Genomic DNA, 20344 nt, shown 5'->3' on the forward strand with positions numbered 1-20344 from the left:
ACTTGGGTGGCTCAGTTGTTAAGCGTCTGCCTTTGGCTCTAGTCATGATCCCAGAGGTCCTGGGATCGAGCCCTATACTGGGCCCCCCACTCTGTGGGAAGCCTGCTCTCCCTCTCCCACTGCCCATGCTTGTGTTCCCTCTCTCGCTGTGTCTCTCTGTCAAATAAATACATAAAATCTTTTAAAGAAAGAAAGAAATACATTTCAGATAATGATAAGCGACACAAAGGAAATAAAACCAGGCTGTAGAATAGAAAATGACTGACTGGTAGGGGCCAGCCGTAGATAGGGCAGACCAGGGAAACCTCTCTGATTTTTGAGCTGAATGAAGTGTCAGAGAAAAAGCTGAGGGAAAAGCATTTGGAGCAGGAGAAACTTCAAGCCGAAAGTTCAAGCAGACCCCCTTCAGGTGTCCAGGCAGCCCAGTGTATCCCAGGAAGCAAAAGAAGTCCAGTGTGCTTGAGCATAGCTCACACATTCTGGTCACGGGGTGGACACAAGGCCTGCCACCATCTGGCTGTAAGAGCCAGTTAGATGGCACTGTCCTCGGGCACCTAGTCACTCACAGGGAGAAGTCTCTGAGGACAAACTGCTTTGCAAATGTCCACCTGAGCATGGAGAAGGCAGTAGCATAAGTCCCATAGTCCTCCATGCTACGTTAGTGAGGGCGCCTACCAGATAGGAGGCTTCCGGTCGGTATCAGAGTTTAGGATCTGGACAAAGGTTGATCCCGCTTGTGGCTTCCAAAGACACTTGTCCACACTCAGTTTCCCTCATGAGAGCCCTGTGAAATTAAAGGCTATGTCTTCCCCCCATCCTGGTTTCCCAGCGCTCCCCTCCATCAGAATCTCTGTTTGCAGCCTGTTCTGGGAAGAGAGGGGCCACTGAGATGGAAAAAAAGACTTGGAAATGTTCATAAAGCCACATTAAAATCCCATACAAATAAATACAGGTGAACCTCACATTCATTCTGCAAACATTTATTTAGGCCAACTGTATGCACAATATCTGGAGATCCAAAGGAATGTGTCCTAAAGTAATAACAGGTTTTAAGTAAATATTTGTTATATGGATAAGTAACTCCAACCTGGCTGAAAAGTGGGAGCACAATGGGGATTGTTCAGTTCATAAGAAAATTAACTTTGGCAGCTTCTTTAAACAAGACTTTCCTCCCAGTGTACGCAAACTGGACCAGGCTTCAAAGACTCAAATCTGTTCACACTGTTCAGGGCATCATCAATTAAAAGCTGTGTCCTCCAGCTGGCTCCAAGGGCTCAGGGGAGCTGAGTGTTAAGTTCTCAGGAATTTTTCAAGCTGGTTGTTAAACATGATCATTCTGAACATTAAATTACATAAATGCGCCAATAAGTTATATTCAAAACATTCAAACTCTTCAACTCTTAGCTGAATCTGCTTTTAGAATCTTACTTACAGAATTAAGTGGACTGGGTTAATAAGTCTTTCCTTGATACTTATCTCTCTGATCTTTATCACTACACTAATTTTACATAATCAAGCAGACTGGGCCCAAAAGGAGGCCTTAGCCACAAATAACCTGTGGCAAGAGGACTATTTGAAGGAAAAAGGATCTTCTTCAACAAACCTTTATTTAGCAGCTAGTGTGGGCAAAGCTGGGTGAAGGCTACGGAAGACGGGAACTCCCTTTAGAGGAGGTGACCGGAAACCGTTGATGATGCAGTGTGGTAAGTGGTAACTGCTCTAATGGAGATACAGAAGCATGGAGGAGACAGCTAACTCAGACACCACAAAAGAGACTTCAGTAAGAACTTGGCCCACAAGCACCAGTGTCTGTCTAGTTCTCTACTGTGTCCCTAGCACCTAGCACAGTGCCTGGCACAAGGTTGGATGAATGAAGGAGGTAACGATTTTGATCCTGGGAAAATAAAGCTGCCAGATAAGAGTGGGTAGACGGAGGGCATTAGTGAAGTACATGCGGAAGTATGGGGGTGGGAGGGCCAAAGAGCTCAGTGCATTTGAAGAAAGACAAAGTTTAATGTGGTACGAGGAGTCCAGGGGCTGGAACCGGTAAGGATGCGAGTATGGAAGAGGGTTTCTCTGTCTCAAGTCTCTGCAGAGCTCTGAAGAGACAAAAAGAGTTGGCTTGTTCTGCCCAGCCCTGGGTGGGGGGAGATGGGTGCGATGTGGGGAGTCACAGAGAATCAGATAACCAGTTAAAGAACTTTCTAAAAGAGATGTCCAATAATGCAATTGGCTGGCTGCCTTGGCAGGCAACGAGCAAGTTCCTAAGTGGGAAGTAACAGGTACCAAACTTGGTGCAACAAATTATTATAGGTAGATACCTTTTTTTTTTTTAATTAGATTTTGGAAGAATCTATCAAGTCTCCTTTCTAAAAGGACAACCATCTTGAAGTACCTGGGTGCCTCAGTGGGTTAAAGCCTCTCTGTCTTTGGCTCAGGTCATGGTCCCAGGGTCCTGGGATCGAGCCCCTCGTCGGGCTCTCTGCTCAGTGAGGAGCCTGCCTCCCCCCACCTCTGTCTGCCTCTCTGCCTACTTGTGATCTCTGTCTGTCAAATAAATAGATACAAATCTTCAAAAAAATAAAATAAAATAAAAGGACAACCATCTTAATGAACAACCATTTCAACAACAATTCCACAGAAGATGCAGAGATTTCCCTCAAGGGCTTGTTTCTTATGTCAATCATTGATTAAAACCGACAGCAGTAGGCACTTGGAAGGCTCCCCCATTGAAGAATAATATCTTTTCAAACCACTGAGGTCTCTACTCATTCATGAAGCAATTATTTCTTTGTGTGTCAGGGACCTTGCTAAGTGCTAGAAGTACAGATATAAAGGAAAAAAGGACCCTGCTCCCCACAGTACTGAGTAGAAACGCAAAGAAATATTTACTCCAAAATGCAAATACATATTTACACCCCAGTTGTTGCTATACAAAGTGCTCTGGGAAACACAAAGACAAAAAATTTGTTTTGATTCGAGGGACTCTGGGAAGGCCTCAGAGAGAAAATCACTCAGAGCTGACTTTTGAAGAGTTAAAAGGAATTCACTAGCTAGAGGAGGAAGGAGATGGTGCAGGCAGAAGGAAAACACATACAAACATATGAAGGTGCGAAAATGCACAGCCGGTTTGGGGAAGTGAGCGAGTGGAGTGCAGGGTGGATGGGATTGATAAGTAGGAAGCAAAATGTGCAGCCTTGAACCCAATGCTACCAATTTGGGGTTTTAGTCTGTAAATGATAGGAAGCCTATCATTTATTTTCTGTTATTTATTCAATAAACTTTTGGGGTTTTTTTCCATTTTGGAAATCTTTTAGATTGATAGAAAAGTGACAGAGTACTGAGTTCTTATCTAAGAAGCCTATATCCTCCACCCTGCTTTCCCCAATGCTAACATCTTACATAGCCAAGGAACCTCTTCCCAGACGAAGAACCAATATTGGTACATAACTGTCAACTAAACTATAGGATTGGTTCACCAGTTTTTCCGCTAATGTCCTTTTACTGTCCCAGAATCTGGTCTAGGATACCACATCGCATTTAATGTGATTTATGTATTTATTTATTTGCTTCCAATAATGGATTTTTTAAAAGATATTTATTTATTTGAGAGAGTGCTTGTGCTTGCACACACAAGAGCAAGAGTGGGGGCAGAGGGAGAGGAAGAGAAGCCGACTCCCTACTGAGCAGGGAGCCGGACACTACACAGGGCTAGATCTCAAGACCCTGAGATCATGACCTGAACCGAAACCAAAAGTCTATTGCTTAACCAAGTAAGCCTCCCAGGGGCCCCTCCAATGATGGATTTTAAGGAGAAAGTGATGTGATCATATTTGTCAGTAGAAACATTCAGCAGAATTCTTAGGGCACATGTGAGGAAAATACATTGGAGGGATCCAGATTAGTGGAAGCCTCGCTTAGAAGCTGCTGGCAAAGCCCAGGTAAGGGATGACAATGGCCCCAACTCTGACAGCAGTGAGGAAGGAGAGGAGGACTGAGGTGTGTTTGGGTTTCAGGGTAGAGATATTTCCATATGTAGAACGGGCAGGACATAGGACAGGCCAATCTTAATTCACCTGGCCCATCTAAGACATGAATATATGTGAACAGAAGACTTAAACCAAAGATGGAGAAAGGAAAGATCTCTGTCCCAGATCCCTGGGATGAGATTATCTCTGCAATGAAGCCCTACACTCAAGTCAGAGCTCCCTGAAATCCAAGGCAAAAAAGGGAAGCATGATGACATGCTTCCTTATAGCTGTCATTATTGGTTAGAATCAAGCATACTCAGGAAAGACAAAGAGACTGGCCAGATTGAAGTGGGAGAAATTAAGTCTGGAGGGCCCCTGGGGGTAGATCATGGTTGTCCCTGATTCTGAGAGCCCTGGGGAAGCTCCATCTCTGGGGACCCCTGGTTCTTCCCAGTGCCCTTTGTTCTGGGGGGGATAGCCTGGCAGCACAGGGGAGTGGCAAGCCCAGCCTTATTGTAAGAAGATATCTTTACAACCAGCCAGCCAGAAGTGTGAGAAGCTGGAAAGGATTCGGGGGAGGGGCAAGGCATGTGGCTCAGTATCCCATCGTACATCTTCTTCTCATCCTCTCCCCTCCCCTGCTCACTGGGCTTTCTAGGAGCTCTGCAAGAGAAGCTGGGCAGGAAGTTGAGGTCCAAAGCCAGATGGATGAACTTAATCAAAATTGCCCAGCAAGTTAGGGAGAGAGCTGAGAGAAGGACCCTGCCGTTTTGACTTCAGAGCCTGGGTGTTTCTTATCAGGAAGGCTCAGGAGTCCTACTAATTCATGCACTCATTCAACACAAGGAATAGAGCATTAATCATGGGGTTGTGGGGCTGTACCCACAGGGAGCTCACCTTCTGGTGATGACACTTTGACAACCAGCTCTCAGGAGAGAGGACTCACTCTCAGGGAGGTGCAGACCTTACATGCAGAGACCAAGGAGAGATCATATCCTGCTTCAGGAGTGAGAGGGGGAATAGCAGAGGAAGACTTCCAGAGGGAGGGCCAAGAATCCCGCTGGACTGGATTTCAACGTAGGCACGGAGCGCATAAAAGGGTATCAAGGGGAACTGGTAAGGTCATTCCAGCTGCCTGGAATTATGACCCCCCCTTTTTTGAGATGCGAGTACTTTGACGTTCATTATCTCATTTCATCTTCGGAAAAAATGTGGAACGTATTAAGATCCCCATTTTAGATTCCGAGGTGGCATGTCCAAGACCACAGAGTTAAGAATGGCAAGTGTCCTGATTTCATCCCCAGTTATGTGCACGCACCGCCCAGCCCTGAGCGCCTTGCGGTTCCCGCAGCCCGATTCCCCTCTCCCACCACGACACCTCATCCTTCCCCACCCGAAAGTTCCACCTGAAGCCTAACTGGGTTGCGCCCTCCTGCGCCCTGGACGCCGCGGAGAGTCAGGGGTTAAAGCCCGTGGTCCGGGTGGCCCCTTCCCCCTCCCCAGCCCTCTCGCCTCCTCTCGGCGCCGCGCCTGGAGCGTGCGTCCCGGAGACCCGCACGAGAGAGGAGGGGAAAAGTGGGCCTGATTCTCGGGTGGCCAATCCACCGAGCCCGCGGTGCCCCAGAGGAGGCGCCAGTGCTAGGCCAGCGCCAGGCCGGGGCTGCCTGCTTCCCGCGGCAAAGTACAAATGCGCCCGAGCGCGGCGCCTGGCGCCCTTGGCGTGCACAGCCGGCCCGTGCTCAGCCAGCCCCCGCGGCCGCCGCGCCGTCGCCGCCGCCGGTACCGCCGCCCAGCCGGGCCCCAGAACCCCGCAGCCTTACCCCGAGCCCACCGAGCAGAGGGCGCCGGGCGCTTGTAGCCGGCGCGCCCGGATCCGCCCGCTGGTCCCGCGCGCCTCGCCCAAAGCTGCGCGCTCTGCAGACCCCTGTCCTCCCCGTCTTTCTCCACCTCCCCTCCATCTCACCTTCTTTGCTTTTATTGCTTTCCCTTCTTGCCGCACCTTCCTCCATCTCTCCATCTCTCTCTCTCCTCTTCCCTTGTTCTCTTTCCACCTTCCTCTTATTCCCACCTTGGACCTCCCTTTCTGTCCTCACCACCTACTCCACCCTCTGACTCTCCAGAATAGAGGCAGCCCTCCCTGGGTCTGAGGGCTGCTTTGTGCCCCAGTGCCTCAGTGTCTTCATCTCACTTTCTCCCAACGCCCCTCCTGGCTCTGCCTGGCGGCCTGGCCCTGGGGGAAGGAAGGATGGTTCCCGAGGTAAGGGTCCTCTCCTCCTTGCTGGGACTCGCGCTACTCTGGTTCCCCTTGGACTCCCACGCTCGAGCTCGTAAGTAGGGGTGGTGGGGCTGGGTAGGCAGAGGAGGGATTTGAGCCCCTGGGATGTGCGGGGAAAGTGCCAGGACTCGCGACCCGAAACTGTTCTGATAGCCATGCGGGCAGCACCTGTGTGGGGAGAGTGGCGACTCCTCTGCCGACCAGTATGGGCTGATGAGTGTGGGATACTGGGGGGACTGGGGGGGGGCTTGGCAAAACTTAGAGTGGGGGACTGCTGCCCTGGACCTGAGGATGGGGGTACCGAGGGCGGTGGGAGAGAGGACAGGACACTGGGTGTGTGTGTGTGTGTGTGTGTGTGTGTGTGTGTTGGCTGCTGGTGGTGCTTCACATTCTCAAGAGAGAGAGCTGGGCATGTCTGCCTACACGGGTGTGATGGAAGTGATGGAGATGTAGACTACTGCTTTCAAAAGAAGCCCATGGAAAGACAGAAGAGCTAACTAGATAACCTCATTCTGTTACCCCCTGTGATCCTCGCAACACTCCCGTGAGGTGGGTGCTGTCATTTGCATTTTACAGAGGAGAAAACAGGTTGATAGAAGAAACTTGCTGAAGTTTTCAGAGCTAGTAAGCCATCCAAAGCCTGAGCTCTCCAATTCCAAATCCTCTGCTTTTTCCCCCTGCCCCTCAGCATCTGGAAGGAACCCTGATTTGGAGTTGTAAGACTCCGGGAGGCAACAAAGGCACAGGGAGATAGACCAGTCTTCACAATCCCTGATCTTTTTTTATTTTATTTTTTTTTAAGATCTTATTTATGTATTTGACAGAGAGGGAGCACAAGTAGGCAGAGGCAGGCAGAGAGGAGGGGGGACGTAGGCTCCCTGCTGAGCAGAGAGCCTGATGCAGGGCTCCATCCCAGGACCCTGAGATCATGACCTGAGCCGAAAGCAGATGCTTAACACACTGAGCCACCCAGTCGCCCTATCCCTCATCTTTTTAATACCACCAGCAAGTGGAGGGTACCTCTCTAAGCCTCAGTTTCCTAATCTTTAAAATGGGAGTTAAAATCCCAGGACTGTTGTAAGAATTAAATTGGAGAAAATAAGTCAAGCAACTAGCACCAGCAACTAGCTGGTTCATGGTAGTGTCATTAAAAATATCAGTCTCCTAATTCACACTCCTCCACTTAGACGCCCTGTAACCTCAAACAGTTTAAATCATCTCTCTGAACCTCAGTTTCCCCCGCCCCTGCAAAAGGCTGGTGGATGCCCTCCCCATCCCCAGTCTCTTGGAATGCTGTGAGGATGGAAAACAAAACCAAAAACTCACTTAATGAGAAGGAAGGAGCTAAGTTCAAATCTTAAAATACCTGATAAAGAAACAGAGGACAAGGAGGGGTAGGGGTCTGCTCTAGGTTACACAGCACGGGGCCTGGGATGAAGACCCTGGTTTCCCAAGTTCCAGCCTAGCGCTCTGTCCTCTCCACAGCCCACCTCCCCCTTTCTTTTGCTGCCTTTCTTTTGCACGTGACTTTCTGGAGCTGACGGGGCTGGATTCTGTTTCATTCCTGTCTCTGCTTGTGAGGGCAGGCTGCGTGTCTGGTCGTCTCTGGGCTGCCAGCAGCATGAGACTCATAGAAGTCCTTAGTAACGAGTAATGGAAAGAACTCAGTGTTGGGTTCAAGTCCTGCCTCTGGCCCTCAGCAGCTGTGTGACTTTTCATACATCACAACTTCTCTGAGCCTCAATTTCTTCATCTGACACACAGATGCACCTGGAACCCAAAGGGTTCTTGGGAGGATTCAAGGAGGTGACCGTGTTAAATTAGCCAGCACAATGCCTAGTACTCAGTAAATGTCTCCTCCCCTTCCCTGGGCCCTGAAGGTTTCCTCCTAACACTTACCCGTTGTTTCTTGAAAGGGACTTACCACAGAATGCCCTCCACACCTGCCTCCCTTCCTCTTGGCACAGCCTTCTTAGCCCCCAAGGCTTTTCTCCAGGCATTGTTGCACTGGCTGCATCTGTGAAAGATGTCCCAGAATCAGATCATTGTGCATGATTGCTGATGTCCTACCCACACCCGTCTTGTCAACCTCCCACATCTTGCCAGCCCTTCATCACCCTGCTGGGTCACACTTCTTCCAGCTAACTCTCCCTGACCACCCACGCCCCTTCCATCTCCTTCCTCTGTGCCTCCACTGGCCTTCAGGCCACCTCTCACCAGGTGCTGCCAGAGTTCTATCTCCCCTCCAGCCTGGAGCTTAGCTCCACACACGTGAGAAAACAACTCAGACCAGACTTGGATTAAGGGGAGGTGGACTGGCATTCAGAGGGGCGTGTTCAGATTCTGGGATGTCCGTGCTGAAAGAGCCTTTGAAAATCATCTGCTTCTACCTGCAATTTTGCTATCCTTAGAGTTAAACTCAAGCCCAGGAAGTGGGAGGGACTTGCCCAAGTTCATACTGCAGATTTATTAATGAAAAGAATCAAGAGATGTGTCACTTACTGGTTGTGCCCACTGGGACAAATCACTTCCCTCTCTGAGCTTCATTTTGTCTAGTGCTAACTCTCCATGAATTTAGGAACAATCCTATTCTAGCATCACTTGCCAGGGTCCTATTTGGGGGTCTCTTAGGAAGGTCCTTGTCTTAGTTCAAGTAAGATCCCAGGCCTGTCTCGCCTAAGAAATCTCCTGGTGAAACCTCAGGTGCTTTCAGAAGTGGTGCCCCCAGATGGGAGTTCTCAGGTCTATATCATGTCAGACTCCCGAGGGCTCAGCCCTGCAGGATTTGAAGGCCTGCGAGCACACAGAGCCTTCTGCTCCTCTGTTACAGCGAGAAGCTGTTCCAGCAAAGGTTATTCTGTCCTTGGCTCCATTTCTAGCCACAGACTGAGTTCAACCTGGACAGAGTCTCAACTCTGGCCATAGACTGAGTCCTGATCCTCAAAACTCTGACCATAGATCCAACCCTGATTCCAAGTCCATGACCTGGTCACTGGTGGGTCTCCTTCCACACTGACACTGATACTGATCCCAGCCCCAGGCGGAGCCACAGACATGTGTGATGTTCATCAGTCTGGGCACCCATCCCTCTGGAATGAGAACCTGCGGAGTATCTTGACTCCCTCTCCAGTGCTCTGCCCCTATGTCAGTGCCTCTCTATTGTGCACGTCCCTTACTAATTGGTCCCTCCCACCCCCATCCTTAAAGTGTCCGACATGCTTCAGCTTTCTCTTCCCTCTGGTTGTCCGATCCTGCTTTCAGGAGACAGTTGTCAAGTAAAAACATCAATCTCTATGTTCTCTCCAAGGATTATGTGTATGGTAGGAATCGAAGATTCTGTCCTCAGGTGACAGGACGCCAGACTGCAGAAGTAGAGATGGGGCAGGAAGGGAACTCCCATTGTGTGAGGTGGCACAGACGGTGGACAAACTGGAATCAGAAGGTCCGGGCTTCAGTCTGGCTCTGCTACTCATTCCAACTGTGACACCAGACAAGTTGTCATTCTCTGCCTCTCAGTTTTCCCAGCTGTTAGTAGAATTGGTTGACCCAAACAGATCACTGTTGAGGACCGGTCTGGCTTTAACATCTTGTGCTTCTAAGACTCTAAGATCCAGAGATGCTGTTGCCTTGATTCTGAGTCTGCTCTGGACTTTGGAAAAGGAATTTGGGGGCGTTTTGATCTACAGCCTTGTCCTCCTCTCCTCAGACACCAGAGAGCATACCTAGAAGGCCTAGAACAGTGAGTGTGGAGGAAGACCCACCAGTAGGGACCCTTGCACTCATTAGTCAAGCACCCAACGCTGTGTGGGGTCTGTACAGAGCCCTCAGAGATAACACAGATTCATGAAATACAATCCCTGTTCTCAAGATGTTCACAGTTTAGTAAGAAAGAAGAATGCAGTTGATCAGTACTTCTAATCCAGTGGCAAGAGCTGTCAGAGAGGGCTGAACTCAGTTCTGTGGGAGCCCCGAGGAAGGAATGGCTGCTGGCCTGGCAGGGTAGGGCGGCTTCCCAGAGAAGGGTGGTATCTGGACGGGCGTTTATAGAACGAGACTGAGCGGCCCAACACAGAGATGGAGAATCACATTCCAAGTGGAGGAAACAGCCTGGGAAGGCACGGGAGTGTGAAAGAGCCCAGTGGGGTTCAGCTTAGTTGCGTCCACATCTACCTGTCCAGATGTACATGGGGGGTAGGGGGGCACCTGGGTAAAGTCTTGGCATCTGGCTCCAGGCAGGCCCCTCCCTGGGTGGGTCTAGGTGGTTCTGCACCTCCTCTCTCCCACCAGTAGAGGTCTCTGTCTCACTCACTCGCCGAGCTGGAGCCGGGCAACAGCTGCACAGTTGTTCGAGCCGTTGCACCTGTTCCAGGACTGCCCTCTCAAGTTCCCCCAGCCACTAGCCACGGCGCCGGCCTCTGGGAGGGGGATCCTGAATCCTTTGGACTCCCAAAGAGAAGGACTGGCGTGAGCGCGGTGCCCCTGGGAGGTGCAGTGCCGAGATCATTTCAGGCAAGCCCCTAGACAGGATCCTATCTCATATCAGGGAAGACTGTTCCAGTCTCTTCTGACACCCATTCTTATAGTCAGGATTCTTCCTTAGGGCTCACCTGGATCCTTCCGTTTGCAATTTAAAGCCTTTTCTTCCAGTCCTGCCCCTTTAGGGGAAAGATATTCCCATAAGCAGCCCCCCCAGATCCAAAGACTGCCATTGGAGTTTGTGCTGGCCTAAATCAATGTCTTAGGCAACTCCTGATCCTCTTCTAGGACTGTTTCCACATCTGTAAAATAAAGGATTGGACATCATTTCTCAGTCCCTAACTTTCTAAGATACTCTGAATCTAAATGCATGTGTCCAAGGCATAAAAGAATGTAAATAGTCTCATCTCTGTCCTCCCCCCACCCCCCGACCCTTGCCAGTAACAGAGCTGCCTTTCCTGGTTTGAAAATGCTCTCCTTTGAGGTACTGCTGTGCTCCTGAACGTCTGTCATGTGCCAGAGAAGAGGAGTCAGGTTCAGAGAAGTGAGGGCTTTTTTCCCTTGGTCGCCCAGCTTCGCCGCTAAAGACCTGAGGTTTCACTTCTGATTCCCTCCCCCACTGAGTGCCAGAGCCCAGAGCAAAGCTTATGTCTGAGAGGGAAGCAAGTTTGTTTGTGTGAGAGGGAACTATAAATAAATAAAGTATGGTTGTGTGGATGCAAGGGAAAGATGGGAACATTCTCAAGTTCCTGCATAGCTGGCTCACTCCGGTCCTTGCCGGCTAGGGACAAGCCAGCCACAGTCCCAGGGCTCTCTTCTCACACCCCACACTCCATGGTCCCCTCCAGCTTCCCCTGTATCCCAGAAGTTTCTTTCTGGATGTCTTTTCTGCTTCCTGTTGGAAGAATTCTCAATCACGCTACCCACTCCTAACTATCCCCTCAGAGGCCTTTAGCATAAATGAGGGTTTCAAGGCCGAGCATGGGATGGCCTTGGATGGGACAGATTGGAACTTTTTACTTACATATGAAGATCATAGAATTGTTCATCCCCTTACCTGCCCAGGCACCTGACATTTTTGTACATGGTGTATGGTTTGTGAGTTCAGATGGCAGATGGTGAGACCTGGAAAGGGAAGGTCAAAGGTTAATTCCTGGTAGGTAGCAAGGTCGTAGTGTTAAGAGGGATTTGGCTATCTTATCAGGGGGTGAAGTGTTCTTTTTGTGAAAAAGAGGTTTCCAGGATTAAGGACCATCAATCACCTCTTTTTCCAGAACCTTCCCTCTCCATCGACTCCATGCTTTCATGATGCACTCATTAGTCGAGCACCCAGCGCAGTGTGGGGTCTGTACAGAGCCCTCAGAGATAACACAAATTCATGAGATACAATCCCTGTTCTCAAGATATTCACTGTTTAGTAAGAAAGAAGAATGCAGTTGATCAGTACTTCTAATCCAGTGGCAAGAGCTGTCAGAGAGGGCTGAACTCAGTTCTGTGGGAGCCCCGAGGAAGGACTGGCTGCTGGCCTAGTAGGGTGGGGCGGCTTCCCAGAGAAGGGTGGGATCTGGACTGGCGTTTATAGAACGAGACTGAGTGGCCCAACACAGAGATGGAGAATCACATTCCAAGTGGAGGAAACAGCCTGGGAAGGCACGGGAGTGTGAAAGAGCCCAGTGGGGTGGTGGAGGAGTGAGAAATTCAGCAAGAGAAATTCAGCACGAGGCCACCTCTGTGAGCACTGCCAGAAAAGCAGACAAGAACCAGCTCACGATAGGCTAGAGGGACCCAAGAACATGGAGAGTCCGCCTAGTAAACACCGCTGCCCTCTCAGATTAGATCAGCTAAATCCAACCACTTTCAGTCCAACCAGTATAAAGCTAGGGAAGAGCTTTGGCTGCAGCCTATCCAAGTGGACGCTTTAGGCAAGAAGGGAAGCTAGCCCCCAGCCCATGCCAGCCACCTGTAGGGGGTGGGCTCCTCGAATGAACCACGGTCACTCCACCTGTGGGCTGACAGCCCTTCCCCTGTGTCTGGTCCGCACCTTGTTAACTCCTGCAACAGCCAGCTCCGGCATCTTCTCGGGGATGCCTTCCCTAAAAGCCTCTGGGCTTCCACTGTCATAGAACTTGTCCCACTGTAGGCACAGCTCACCCCTGAACAAGGTGGGGGTTGGGGCAGTCAAACATTTGCATAGAACTTTTGGCTCCCCCAACACTTTACAGATAGCAGATAGCCCACTGCTGACTTGAAGCCTTAGTAGTAACATAAACAGTCGATGAATCCATCTCTTGTATGTTATATGTATTCTACAGCATAAACTTAAAATCAAAGAAGCTAGAGAAAACGTTACTAAGAAAATCATAAGGAAGAGAAAATACACATACTGTACTGTAAAAAATCCACTAGTGAGAGGACCTGGACAGTTCAGACCCACGTTGTTTGGGGTCAGATGTATTTCCTCTATCCATCTTCTGCATTAGGCTGGGAGCGCCTCGAGGACAGGGATTGTGTCTTGCCTACTCATGCCCCCGGCCCACTGGACAGAAGACCTGATACACAGAAGCTCACTAACTGAGTGGAGAGCAGGCAGTGACATCGCTATTCCGAATAATAATAATAAGTCATAATGAATGATAATAACAGTCCCTACTTCATGGGTCAGGTACCCCACGTCCACCTGTTGTTCAGGCCTGAAGCCGTAATCCTGCCATGGACTACTCCTTTTCCCTCCCCACCCATATCCATCCCGCCCTACAGCCCACCCACTGAATTCCCCAGATATTCCCCAAATCTGCCCTTGTGCCCATGGGCACTGCTTCTGTCTTGGTCCAGGCCAGCATGCTCTCAAAACCAGCTACTGCAACAGCCTCTCCTGGCCTCTACCTCCAGTTTTGCCCTCCAACCCCTCTGACCCATTCTCTACTCCCATGGCCACAGCGATAATGGTAAAGTGCAAACCTGACCACAGGCATGCCCCGGTTTAAAGGTTTAAAACTTTTCCAGGGCTTTTTTTTTGCCTTCTGGGCTCTCAAGGACCCTCATGAGCCTCTCCCTCCCTCTGGGGACTGATCTCCAGGCTCTTGCCTATCCTGACCAGTTTGATCTCTGTATCCCAGCCTTGAGGTCTGTGTAAGCAGAGTCTGGCTTGTGAGTGGCTAGAAGAGGGTGGGGAGCCATAGGGAACAGGGTTGGTAAGGTTGGAAATGATACCTGGGAGGTTTGACCTCGGTGGCAGGTACCATGACGTTCATGCCCTAATGGGTGCCTGAGGGCTACCCACAGAGTTGCAGGAGTAAAAGGAATACTGTGAGAAAAAGACTGCTAGGGAGGTATGGGGTCAGCACCTAGATCTGCTTTTTGTTTATGACCTACCATGTAAATGAGCATCTAATATGTGTCAAGCACCAGGCATACTACATATATTGTCTGATCTAATTCTACAATAACCCTGAGCGGTAGAGATTATTATGAATCCCATTTAACAGCTATGGAAACTGGGGCCTAGAGTGATTAAGTCACTTGTCTAAACTCAGGCTGCAGATAAAAGCCAAATCCAGGGCATCTGGGTGGCTCAGTTGGTTAAGTGTCTCACTCTTGATTTCAGGACTCCAGTCATGAGCTCGGGGTCATGATCTCAGGGTCACGATCTCAGGGTTGTGAGACAGAGCCCTTGTTGGGCTTCCCACTGGGTGTGGACCCTGCTTAAGAGTCTCTGTCTCCCTTTCCCTCGGCCCCTCCCCCCCAAAAAGGCCAAATCTAATTTGAACCCCCACTTATCTGATTCCAAAGCCAGGGTCTTTGGACGATACACACACTGCCACTGAGGGAGGGGTTTTGAAGGGTATGAGACCCATCCAACTTTAATTTTTCTCTATCTCAAGCCTGGATGAGGGCCAATTGTTCTTTTCAAATGAAAACTTCCTCCACTCCTGTCTTTTTTTCCTGGATTAAACATCACTGTTGGGGGCCATTAACTCCTAAAGATCCCTGAGAGAAGGCCTAGTGCCCCCCTGAGTTGGGCAGAGGGAGGATGGGATGACGCATGGTGGTGGATGGAGAGGGAAACATGTCAGGATCAAGGCTAAGGTAGGTATGGGAAGGTCACATAAGACCAAAAGGAATAGATAGGAAAGGAGTGGATGTGAGAAGCAAACTTTGGCCCCTGCTTTGTGCTATCCAGGATCAGCCCCACTGGCTCCCTGAATCTTATCCTAGCCCATGTCAGAACCCCTGAGCACCTGGGTGTATGAGACCATCAATACATCCTAAACCATGGAAGCTTCAAATGATCAGATCTTAGAGCCACAAAATTGTACAATTCTAGAAGCTTCATGTTCTCATGAAACATAGACTCTTGGAAGCACAGAACTCTCAAATCTTGAATCTTTGACACCTAGAGCCTTGGGGTCTTTAACTGTGAAATCATGCATTCATAAGCAGTACCTGGGCAGAAATCTTTGCAGATCAAAGATCACCCTCCCCCTTATTTGCAGAGGAGAAACTGAGGCTCAGAGAAGGAAGAGTCTTCCTCATTGTCACACAGTGAATCTGCGGCATAAGGAGCTACAGCTCCTTCCACCAGCCATTAGCAAGGATCAGAGCTAATGCCAGGACTGCCGGGATGGAGGTGGCTGCGGCCTGGCCATTCCTCCCTCTGCCTGGCTTTGGCATGGACTTGGTCACTCACCTCACTAGTATAAGGGGGAGCTCCAGGCAATGCCTCTCACCTTGGAGGGTGTGGTGGGGTGGGGTTGTGGCCACAGGAAGCCTCCTGGGGTGCAGGACAGGCCTGCCAGGTCCCCCATGTTCTCAGCCGCTGCCAGGTCTGTTGGTGGGGCGGCCTGGGCACAGGCTGAGACATTTTCTCTGTCTCCATGCTCTGAGCAGGCAGTGAGGGGGTGGGGTGCCAACTGGCACAGGAGCCAGGCTGCAGGGCTGCCCCAAGGAAGGTGGGAGAGGGTTTCTTCAGCAACAAGGCTGAGACCTAAAGCTGCACGGTAGTGTCGCAATCGGCCCCTCCCTGGTAGGGGGAGGGGACTGAGGAAGAAAGACATTATTCAGTCCTTGGAGAGTTGGGCTGGCTCTGACAAGCACCCTAGCCGTGGCTGTGTCCCGCCCTCTCTGCCAGCGGAGGCCCGAGAGATAAACACAGCTCATTTGATACGGGCCAGCCGGCCAACCCCACTGGGGCCTTGCTGGGGCCTTGCTGGGAAAGGGATCTGCTGTCTGATTCCCCCCTCTACTTTGGGGAGCTGGGAAGGGGGCAGGGAGAAAACTAAGCCATGCACTCTTAGGGTCCCCAGCGGCCACAGAAGCACAGACTCTGGAGGTATCATGACTGTGGCCTCAAATCTTTGTTCTGGGAGTCCAAGAGGCTGAGCAGGAGGAGCTGTGCAAGGAGCCAGGGGCAGGCCAGTTCCAGCTTCTTACAAGGGAAGCTTTCTAAAGCTTGAGAGGGAATTCCTGCCCAGCTGTCCAGCTAGTGTGCGGCTTTCAGCCCTCTGCGACTCTATGAGTTCAAACTAAGAGAAAGATCTAAGAGAAAGATCTAGAAAGATCTAGAAAGTGGGCAGGAGGAGGTGGGAAAGGCAAACTGTAGATTCTAGACTGCTAGGGGACGAGGAAAGAAAATAGGGAATAGGGTATGGTATGGTGGTCTCTGAGGCAGACAGAGGAGCCCCCGGGGCCCTGGGATGAGGAACAAAGCCAAGAAGGGAGGTAAACTGCAGGAGTTCTGCCTGGGGGTGGAGTTCTGGGTTCCAATCGCTAGCTGGTTGGCCCAGGCAAGTCACTCAGGCTCTGCATCCTCAGTTTTCCATCTGGTTTTCTCATAAGGATGGTAACAATCCCAATAACCCAGCTGAGAGGGACTGGCTCATCTATTCAAGATGACCCATCTAGCCAGGTCATTGTAACCACAATTGTCATAACAATAACATTCAACAAGTGTCAGGAACTGGGCTAAGTAGGCACTTGACAAGCATTATCCAATTTAACGCTCAAAACAATAATGTCAATGGAGTAATTAAGTAATTTATATAAAGGGAAGAGAGTCAGTAAATGTTGGCTCCTTTTTCCATACCTTGATCTCATTTAATTCCACAAAACTCTTGGCCAGCTTGTGCTGGGCAGCCCACTTCCACCCTAAAAGAGCTCAGATTATCCTTTAGGTAATGGAGAGTTTTCCTGTAGCACTGGTAGCATCCCTTCCAGCTTGTAAAATCACCCTACCTGTGAGGAGGAGGGGCGGCAGGGTGGGGCGTGGGGCTGGAAGCCCGACCTGGAGCCAGGCTGGGTGTTGATGGGTAAGGGAGGGGGTGCTGGACGGCAGATGGGCTGTGAGAAGTTAGAGAGAGGAGGTTTCTGGAAAGCAGCCTTGCAGGAGAGGTATCTAACCTAATGAGACAATCTTTCCTCAATCGTCCTTGGAAGCAATCCCTTGCAGACTAACAACTGAGATGCAGATCACAAAAATAACCAATTGACGTGCAGTCACAGAAGTAACAATGACTATTTCTAAGGATATTTAAAAGTCGGCTTTCTAAGAACCTTGCCCTAGGCAGCCCTTGTTTTCCCAATTCAAACCCTTTCATCACAGCTCGCTGAATAAGGACACAGTAGACTGTAAAAACAGGAAAGCTGCTGTGAGGGGCTTTATTGAAAAGGTGGGTCACAGGACCCAGAGAGAAGGCATGCGTGCACGTGTGTGTGTGTGAATGTGTGTGTGTGTGCGCGTGTGCACACACACACACATACACACATACACACATACACACATACACACAGGCAGGTAGGCAGAGAGGTAGTAAATAAATAAGCAACATGGGACCAAGGGAGAGGAAGCCAAAGTGATTATGAGGGCAGAAGGAGCACTGAGCTGAGATTCAGGAGATGTCTGCTCAGTGACGGACTTCCTTTGTGACCTTAAAGGTGTAATTTATCCTCTCTGGGCCTTAGATCATTCATCTAATAACATTTATACCACAATTTAAATCTGTAAGTACTTTCGCAGTTTGACCTTCTTAACTGCCCTATGAGAGAAGTATTAAGGTTCAGAAAGGGGCAGTGACATACCCAAAGTCACACAGCAAGTGTGTAATCAAGTTGATGGACTCAGCTATTCTGGGCCCCTGACTGGGAGAGCACGTCTGGTGGGTTCTTTTTTGCCTATCTGGTCCAGATGACAGCCTTTCCAGAGCCAGAGACAAGGAGGCACGAAGCGGGGTCTTTGGGCTGGAGCCTCCCAGGACTGACAAAGCACGGGTTGGTCTGCCAGGTCCAGACATGTTCTGCCTTTTCCATGGGAAAAGATACGCCCCCGGTGAGAGCTGGCACCCCTACCTGGAGCCACAGGGCCTGATGTACTGCCTGCGCTGTACTTGTTCTGAGGTAAGTTCCTCTGGCCCCTCGGCCCCCTGTGACGGGTATGCCGGCCCAGAGGGAGGGGGGCCATGCCGCTTCACCAGCGAGTACTCAATACATGGGAGCTTCTGTGCACCTGCCAGAGGTAAGTCACACTGTGTGTCAGTGGCGGGACCTGGCTGGGGATCTGGGGCCCTCCACCTTTCAGCCAGCCTTCCTTCCCCTTTGCTGCTGCCGGCCTCGCCTGTGTCCCAGGACAAGAGCCTCTCTGCCCTGACCTCTCTTTCCTTGTGCCCTTTTCTCCAGCCACCTCTCTTGCACCCGGCCTTAGGATGTGTCCTCCCAAGGCCGCTAGCTCAAATATTGGTCCTTCAAGGCTTCACCTGCAAGCCACCCCCACCAATAGCCTTATTTGATGCCTCACCCGCAAGGATGTCTCCTTCTGGGATGCCACATAAGTTTCTCAGTCCCTTCCTCCTGATCACTATTGGCCAAGGATGACAGTTATCGGTGCCTGTCAGTCACCGACCCTCCTACATGGAGCCCCTGAGGGCAGACCTTCCTCGGTGCTCACTCAGGCCCAATTTGCTGCCAGAGGCTGAATGAACTGGGACAGAGACCAGATCCTCTGGCTCACCTCCCCTCAGCCCCCCCCCACCCCCCATGATCCCATCCCAGCACACTTCATAGAGCCTTGTACTACCAGCTAGGCAGAATAACTAAGACCCCCATGTGGTCCAGAATTCTCAGGCCAGGTATGAGGGTGGAGGAGTAAGGATGGAGGGGGAGTGATTTGGGAGGCTTGCAACACCCATAGCTCTAGTCCAGCTGCCTGGGGCCCAACCTGGTTGGTGTGAGATCCTCAGCTCTCTGTCTGGATGCTGGTACTGGGGGTGGGGAGGGAGGGACAGGGTACCTGTCTTTCCCTGCACAAAGCCAAGAGAGGACTGCAGGAGGTCTCTTAAGATTGTTAAGACAATCCTCAAAGTGAGAGAAGAGAAGAGCTTCTGAGAAGACACTAGGAAATGGAGGTGGGCGGATCAGCCCCTCTCCTGCTTCTGGTCACTGGGGTCTCATTCCTCCTGGGATCTGTCCCACAGATTCTCCACTCCTTCTCCTGTGTTGGCCCGAGGCAGAACACTGGTTCCAGCGTGGACACAAACCCCCCACAACTGCCTCCCCTTGGTTCTCCTTAGCACATATGAGGCCAATCAGCCTTTACAAAAAGAACTTTATGAAATATAGCCAGAGAGCAGAAAGAAAACCATAACAGAAAATTCCAGACATATCATGCGGTCCAGTTGACAAAGTCCAAGTTCTGTGATCCACTGGCGTTAATTCATTTCTCCCTCCCCGGAATTCATACACACACCATTTCTCCAACCCAAGGGGCTGTGTGGGTATCTCCAAGATACACCCTGAGTCCCTCCACTTCTCTCCACCATCACTGCTCCCCTAATGAAAGCCACCTTCATCTCTCCTTGGGCTGCTACAACAGCCTCCCAAGGGCTCTCCCTGTTCCCTCTCTAAGTCTGTCCTCCACACAGCAGCTAGGATGATTTTTTTCTGCACATAAAACTGACCACGTTCTTCTACTCTTAAAACCCTCTAGTAGCTTCTCATTGCACCTAAAATAAAATTTTAAATTTCCTGCTTTGGGCACTGCAGGAGCTACCTTCTGCCCTTTTCTCAGACCTCGTCTCCCACCTGCACCAACACTTCAACCTCAGTCCTACCTGGTTGTTCCTCCCCCTCGATGTTTCTCCCATGAGATCTTCTCAGGAACGGTCCCTTCCACTTGCCATCCGTCACACACACGTGACCCCTTATGAGGCTTTCTTTGATAGCTGTTATTGAAAGAGTCTAACTTTGTTAACTCAATCCCACCACCCTGTTTTTATTATTACCATAAATTTAACATCTGAAATGATCTTGTTCCTACTTGTTTATTTTTTTAGAGACTGTCTCCTACTCCTAGGAATGCAAGTTCTGGGAGAGCAGAAACTGTGTTGGTCTCATTGCTACGTCCCCAGAGCTTAGAAGAGGGCCTGGCACCCAGCAGTCACACTGTAGATACTGAGCCAACAAGTGCCACTCCCCACCCCTCGCCCCGCCCAGCCATCAGAGGTAGCTCAGCATCATGGAAAGGACCCAGATCCTGGAGAGAGTGCTCATCAGTTGTGGGGTCTTAGGCAACTTAACCTCTAGGACAGAGGCTCTTCTCCCATTGTGGAAGTGTGGATAGCTGTTCCTACCCTGA

At 50.4% G+C, this 20344-nt stretch overlaps 1 protein-coding gene across 3 annotated transcripts in view; it reads left to right on the top strand.

The window, feature by feature from the left end:
* The first annotated feature begins 5980 nt into the window (after window positions 1-5980).
* CHRDL2 (chordin like 2) overlaps window positions 5981-20344 on the top strand; it is a 29483-nt gene continuing 15119 nt past the window's right edge. For 2 of the 3 annotated variants that reach the window (XM_044258540.1, XM_044258541.1), the window contains exons 1-2: window positions 5981-6298; window positions 17999-18111. In XM_044258540.1, the coding sequence (XP_044114475.1) occupies window positions 6217-6298; window positions 17999-18111 (195 nt within the window). In that variant the 5' untranslated portion in view covers window positions 5981-6216. Of the gene's footprint in view, window positions 6299-17998; window positions 18112-18210; window positions 18230-20344 lie in introns of those variants that run through there. The other variant, XM_044258542.1, reaches the window with a different exon arrangement.

The sequence above is a fragment of the Neovison vison genome, chromosome 7 (genome assembly GCF_020171115.1).
Source record: "Neovison vison isolate M4711 chromosome 7, ASM_NN_V1, whole genome shotgun sequence".
In the NCBI taxonomy this organism is placed as follows: Eukaryota; Metazoa; Chordata; class Mammalia; order Carnivora; family Mustelidae; genus Neogale; species Neogale vison.